General features: G+C 38.6%; 1 protein-coding gene across 1 annotated transcript in view; it reads right to left on the reverse strand.

The window, feature by feature from the left end:
• The window catches only part of Efcab3 (EF-hand calcium binding domain 3), a 428239-nt gene extending 420851 nt beyond the window's left edge, over nt 1–7388 (reverse strand). The window contains 3 exon segments of the mRNA XM_076935627.1: nt 1174–1288; nt 3295–3455; nt 7362–7388. Coding sequence (XP_076791742.1) covers nt 1174–1288; nt 3295–3455; nt 7362–7388 — 303 coding nt within the window.
• Nucleotides 7389–7670: the final 282 nt, after the last annotated feature.

Here is a 7670-nt window from a genome sequence, read left to right on the forward strand (position 1 = left end):
TGTTTAAAGGGGAAAGATATCTTTGCAGACATAATGAAAATGAATATGTCAATACAAGATGTCCACGGACAGATGTGCTTTTACACACAAGGACAAGAGAGACTATGAGATACAGAAACAGGGAAGACCATTGAAGATCCATGTGCAGATTAGGGCAAATGTTGGAGATGTACACCAACCAAGGAACACCTAGGGTCAGAGTTAAACTGAAAAAAAAAAAATAGTAACACACAACACAGTGAAAAATAAAAAGAAAGAAATTTAAACTAATTTAATATGGAAAAGTAAAATCTCCTAGTCTTCTGAAAAGATCGAATGGCTTATTTTTAGAAAGAAGGAGGAAAGAAAGACAGATGTGGTGGTGCACACCTGGAGTCCCAGCTGCTTAAGAGATGAAGGCAGCAAAATCACTTGAGCCCAAGGATTTGAGGTTAGTGTGGACAACATAGTAAGAACCCATTTGAAGCAAATAAACAAACCAAACCAAAACAACAACCACAAAAAAAGCAGAAATAAGATGTCTTAGCTTCTTTTATACTGCTGTGAAGAAATACTCTGAAAAAGCGACCTAAGGGAGAAAGGCTTTGTTTTGGGTCATAGTTCCAAAGAGTAGTCCATCACAGAAGGGAAGTCACAGTAGCATCAGGAACTTGAGAAAGCTGTTCACATCCACAATAAGGATCAGAGAGCACTGAATGTATCCACACGTGCTCAGCTCAACTTCACTCCCACAGCCCAGGATCTCCTGCCTACGGGATGGTAGCACCCACAGTGGACAATTCTTCTCACCTCAGTGTAAACAAGGTAATTTCCAAAAATATATGCCCAGTGTACAGTTGGCACTAACCATACAGGCATAAGAAAAGGAAAGGAAGCCAAGCAGTAGTGGCCCACGCCTTAGCACTCAGGAAGCAGAGGCACTTGAATCTCTCTGAGTTGGAGGCCAGCCTAATCTACAGAGTGAGTTCCAGGTCTGCCAGAGCTACACAGAGAAATTCTGTCTTGAAAAAAGCAAGCAAGAGGGGACAGAAGAAGGAAAGGAGGAGGAAAAAAACAATATTTAAAATAGTAACATTTCAAAAAATTAAATAGTAACATTTCAACACTTGAACTAAAACATCAAGAATATTTGGGGACTAAGAATAAAGGGAAATTTGCCAAGTTTTAACTAACCTCAGTTCTTTTACTCTGAAGCTGTACTTGTACACTTTTCTTTCTCCTGATTTTTTTTGATCCTGAAAACTCAGTAGATTTTTCTTCTCTATACACGAATAATGATGTTTCATATCTAAATAGCACAGAAATTAGAATAACTGGTGAGCTGTTTTTCTGGCTTTATCTTCCTTTCAATCTTTGATTATGGAAACAAATAATATGCTAATCTCCCCAGGTACCATCACTCTGCCTAAACAGTGGCCTAATTATACATTTGATCCCTGCTTCCATCTTTTATAAACTTGAAATCCCAATATTTATTCATCTGCATATAGTTCATCAGTAATACTTAATCTGTAACAATTTTGACAAATGTATCTATAAGGTATTGTTTCTTTTTTAAAAACACTTTAAAACATCACTATGACACATAAAAATTAATAGGCATTTCTTAGTATCACCAAACAGACAATGGGTGTTCAAGTTTCCCATTGTCTGCTAAATATCATAACTTCAACACTGCATCGGGATGCAGCCAGTTCGCCATGCTTGCTTGCAATGTATTTTAAATCTCTTTCATCTGCATAGCTCTCCTTCTATTTATTATTCCTGTTGCTGTTAGCTCATCTATCCTGTAGATTTCCCACTATTTCAGCTACTGGTAAATTTAATCTTAAGCAAAATTGTGAAATAAGAGGAAATTTCATCATTTACCCACTTCCTTTCTTAGCAGATACCTTGCCCTTCTTGATACTGTATCCTTATTAATCCCTACCCTCCCAAATTCCCATGCTGTGATCCCAATACCTTGCTCTTATCCCCTGACACACCCCAAAGTTGTCTACGGTTAGCCACCTATACATACCTCTGGCGTCAAAGGAAATGGATTTTAACTATTTTGACTATGACTCACATTCTAAAATATTTTTTCGATTAGGAAATAGAGACCAAATATATGAAGATGGAACCTATTTTACAAAGTGCAGTTGTGTTAAAAAGAAAACATTCTAACGTCTTCAATTTCTCCTTAATCTATTTCCTTATGAAAGACCAGCTGGCTGTGACCTCAGAAACTGATGTCATGGCCCAATGGCCACACAATCTGGAACCTGCTACTTCTTTGCCTCACCACATCCAACCCAGACATCCATGACAAGATTAAGTCTTTCTATTTCTGACTTAATCATGGCTTCCACAGGACTACATAGGGTTTAAGCGTTCATATTTTTAAAAGTATAAATGTGTTTAAAATTATAAATTATCTCCAACACTTTATGAAAAATAAATAGCTTGCTATAAATAACTAATTAAAACATTTGCCCTACATCCCACTCGTTTGGGACATGTGTCTCCCAAGACATGAGTCTGAACACTTCAACACTACTAACGAAGGTAAAGAGACACTTGCAATATGCTTCACTCCTTGCCAGATAACTTTTATGTGGTTTTCCAGAGATAAATACCTTGATCATTGTTACCTTACAAATGTAAATAGTGGTCAAAATGTTGTATTAAATAAAACAGAAACACAAACTTATGCTAGAAAGACTTCAGTTCAAATGCCCTTCCAACTACAATACAGAAGTAATTTCTAACTTCACGAATCCATTAGACCAAAACTTAGTTGGTGGAAAAAAAAATGAGATAAACCCAAAACATTTTTTCATACTATTTCTTCCCTATAATAAACAATTTGTCTGCCTTTAAGAAATATTTAAAATGAAGAGTGTTTGCCTAGATATACAAAATGCCAGAACTTTTTTAACTAACAAAAGACATCCAGGTAACTGGTACGCCAAAAAAAACTACAGGATTCAAATGATCTAATTTCATAAACCCAAGCCCAGATGGAAGAACCCTTCCATGTCCTTCTTAAATTCTCTTTAGGACAAACTTATAGACCTGTGAGCTACTGCTCCTATCTAACTGAACTTCTGTGAAAGCTTTTAGACAGCAATGGAGCTGCAACAGAAGTAAGAAGAGGTGTAAGAACAACCACACAGCTGTTAAAACCGTGTTCCTAAGAGAACAGCCACAATACACACAACCCTATTGTGACGCAGACGTGTTGCACGGCTGGCTGTTTTAAACTTGAAAGGGGATACTTTCATAATGTAAATTCAAAGGTTTTTAACTTACATTTTTCTATATTCTGGGATTAAACCCTTACTTTCAGATGAAATTTTCTTCCCTGTTGTTTTAGAAATTTTGCAGTATTTCTTAGTTTCAATATTTCTTGCTGTCAACTTGGTTGTGAAAGTATCAGAGCCATGAATTGATACATCAATGCTTTCTTCTGTCTGAGAACAGCCAATAATCACAGTCATGCATATTTCTTTCCACATACATATTAGATGTAACATTCAACTAAAGAGAGTTTGGTTTTAAAAGGATCTTATTCATTTGAACATTACTATTCTAAAAGAATATATATCCCTTAATATGATATGTAGCTATAAAATGCACAGAATTCATGAATATACATAGGTGCAAATTTTTATCATATTTTTCAAAACAATCATTTTATCACAAAAAAAATTAACTATTTTCAGGTCCAAACCTAAGGCATGGTCCATGCAAGGAAAAAAAAACTACTTTCCATTAACATTAAAAGCTTGCAATATCCAAGATATTGCAACAACTCACAGACCACATGAAGCTCATGAACAAGAAAGACCAAAGTGTGGGTGCTTTGGCCCTTCTTAGAAGGGGTAACAAAATACTTATGGGAGTAAATATGGAGACAAAATGTGGGACAGAAACTGAAGGAGGGGCCTTCCAGAGACTGCTCCACCTGGGTATCCATCCCTTGTGCAGCCACCAAAGTTAGACGCTGATGTGGATGCCAGGAAGTGCATGCTGACAGGAGCCTGATATAGCTGTCTCCTTAGAGGTCTGCCAGAGCCTGAAATATACAGAGGCGGATGCTCACAGCTAACCATTGAACTGATCATGGGATTCCCAATGGAGGAGTGAGAGAGAAGACTGCAGGAGCTGAAAGGGTTTGTGGCCCCATGGGGAGAGCAACAATACCAACCAAACAGAGCTCCCAGGGCCTAAACCACCAGTCTGGGAGCACATAGGGAAAGACCCATGCCTCCAGCTGTATACGTAGGAGGATGACATTGTCAGGCATAGGTGGGTGAGGAAGTCCTTGGTCCAGTGTCGGCTGGACGCCCCAGTGTGGGGGAAATCGTGGGTGGGAGTGGGAGGGTGGGGGGGCATATCCTCATAGAAGCAAGAGGAGGGGAGATAGGATAGGGGTTCCTGGGTGGGGGCGGGGAATGGGGAAAGGGGATTACATCTGAAATGCAAATAAAATAGCCAATAAAAAATTAAAAATAAGAAAGCATCTACTCTATGAAGAACACCATCAAGAGGTTGAAAGGGTAAGCCAGACACTGGGAAAAAGTATCTGCAAAGGACACATCTAATAAAGGATTTTTATATGCACGTTGCATGTGTATGTGCACACAGATGTACTCATCCTTGTCATGTGTGTGGAAGCCAATTTAGAAATGGCTGAGATCTCTGAACAAAGTTTACAACCTGAGATGTACAGACATCAATCTAATAAGCATATGAGAAGATATTAAACATCATGTTTTAGGAAATAGCAAGTTAAACAAGATACCACCACACATCTGTTAGAATGATAACAATGAAAACTATAAAACAATAGAAGACACCCAAGAATGTGCTGGAGAAAATAGCTCAGTATTTTAGAGCACTTTTTGCTCTTGCAGCACCCATATGGTGGCTCACAACCATCCATAAGCCTGGCTCTAGGAGATCCAGTGCCCTCTTCTGACTTCTGCATGCACATGGCATGCATGTGGTGCACATACAAATGTGCAGGCTAAACATTCATACACATAAATAAATGCAAAAACATGAGAGTAAAGACAGAAGAAAATAGATCAACATAACTATCCTCATAAACTGGAAGAATATTGTGTATCTACACAAAGCAATCTATAGAGTTAATGAAATTATCAAAATTTAGATGTCATTTTACACAGAAATGTAAACACTTCTAAAATTTGTGTGGAACCATCATGGGTTCTAAATGTCCAGAACACTGTGAAGCTAGGAGGGAGATGTGTCGGAGAGCCAAGGAGAGCAGGAGGAAGGGAGCTGGGATATAATATGACCAAGATACAGTGCATACATGGATAAAATTTTCAAAGAATAGAAAATAAATAAAATAATACAAAAGAGAGGCTGGCACAAGTCCAAGTGATTATAGATTCTGTCAAGTTGACAACCCTATCTATCACAAAAAGCTGTTATCAAAAAGATCTATTGACCAAAATGTGGAAGAAAGGGAATGCAGGTACAGTGATGGTAGGCACATAAACTAACAACGCTGTTGTCTGGCCTCTGCAGACACCAGCACTCACATATAAGTAAACACACACACACACACACACACACACACACAAAGTGAACATTTTAAAGATGCTAGCCACTCACTACACTTGTGTGAATAGGGGAAGCACAAACTGAACTCAGTGAGTTATGTTTTTAAAAAAGACATGACATTAGGAAGGAGATAGTGTTGAAAGAGTCTAGGGGGAGTCGGAGCGAGGGAGTGGCGGCTATGACTAAGATACAGTGTAATGAAATCTTCAAATAAAAACAAGACTGGCAGGAAGAAAGAAGGCTGGAGAAAGAGAGGAAAAGGATCAAGGTACAAAGCTTCAACTCAACTGAAGGAATGTTTTAACAATCTAATGTACTAACTGCAGAGTGACTATAATTTTAATAATATAAAATAGCAGCAATTGTCATTGCTTCTGGTTGCCCCAGAACTAATTGGCAACACTATTGCTGAAGATACAATATGCCTTGGTCTCAAGACATAGGAAAACCAAGCTGAAACTCAGCTGGATGCTCCCTCCTTGCTGTGCTAGAAGCTGCTATCCAGGCTCCCGGGAAAGAATTGTCAACAACTGCCTTACTTGGCTGTGACTCCTACATGCAACAACACTGACTGACCAGGAAAGATGAGCTCATGGGTAAAATAATGGCTAACCAGTTGTAAGGCTAACCAACTGCTTTCTGATCGGCACATGTGTCGATAACGGTAAACCTGGTCAGAAGCTAGGAAAGTCATAAGCCCTAGTGCAGAAGCTGCTGCTGCTGTTTTGCTAAACAGACAAGAAATGCCTGTCAAGTTGCTTTCTAAATAACTGTGTTTATGCCTACAGAAAAGTCCTATTAGCTTTGATTAGAGACGCTTCTGTTTACGGTGGTCAATGGTGACTATACAGACTCGTAACTGGTCAAAATACAGAGAATAAAATGACTATTAAATGCTGCGGTGGTTTCAATGAGAACGGACTTCATAATGCTTATATTTGTAAGCTTAGTCCTCACTGGAGGAACTGTTTGGGGAAGATCAAGAGGTGTGACCTTGTTAGAATAGGCGTGTCCTTGTTGGAGGAGGTGTGTCACTGGGGTGGGCTTTGAGGTTCCAAACCCAACACCTGACCCAGGTCTAGGCTCAGTCAGTCTCTCTCTCTCTCTCTCTCCATGCTGCTTGTGCATCAGCATGTAAAGCTCTCTTCTTTTGTAAATTGCCTTGGTCATGGCATCTCTTCACAGCAATAGACCAGTGACTAAGACAAATGTCCAACCATAAATGGCTCAGGAAACCTCACAGAAGAATGAGTAGAAAGAACTCCGATATCTTGGTGTGACATGACTGCGCCATTCTTGAACTCACAGCAGCTGTGGTTATCTGCACACTATCTCTACAAGACTGAACCTCTACACATCCTGTCAGAAAACAGTGAGGGGCCAATGGAGCCTCACCCCTCTCTGAAGTCCTATCTAATGGTGGGAATGCAAAATAGTATAGCCACTTTGACAATGTGTTTAAATTGCTTGATGACCTAAAAATTATCATACCAAAAATAAAACAGAAAATATGTATTATATTTACATATTTTAATATATGTATATAGAATTCCACGATATGCTTTACAGGCTCCTTGGTATAGTAGTACCTTATTGCTGAATAATATTCCAACATATGTCTACTAAAAGAGCTCAAAAGTCACCAATTTCTAAGCAGGTTTATCAGAACTTTATACTCTCTAAATGTTTAACAGTCGTGAATAATAAACAATCGTAAAAATCATTTTAAAAGGAGAAGAAATCTTTAAAAGTAAAAAAAGAAACTGTGTTGAATAACTTACCTTGCAAACTAAATGTGTTTTCTCCATTTTTCTGTTTGGAAGTAAATTCTGTCCTTCAGGACCCAAAGGTCTTGACGAATAAATAGGAGTGAGCAATAATATAAAAGTGTCTCCTGACAAACTATAAACAGAAAAAAATAGGAAGAAGAGATCACACTCCTGCCTAAGAGACAACGAGATTGTATTTACCTTTGAAGTTGCCTCTTCACAGTAATGCTCTGGGTACAATACACTAAATAGCAACAATGTAGACTGGTGGGCAAAGGCTGGAGGAAACAGCTAGCAGGTGACAAACCAGAGGTCACCCTG

The sequence above is a fragment of the Arvicanthis niloticus genome, chromosome 6, assembly GCF_011762505.2.
Source record: "Arvicanthis niloticus isolate mArvNil1 chromosome 6, mArvNil1.pat.X, whole genome shotgun sequence".
NCBI lineage: Eukaryota > Metazoa > Chordata > Mammalia > Rodentia > Muridae > Arvicanthis > Arvicanthis niloticus.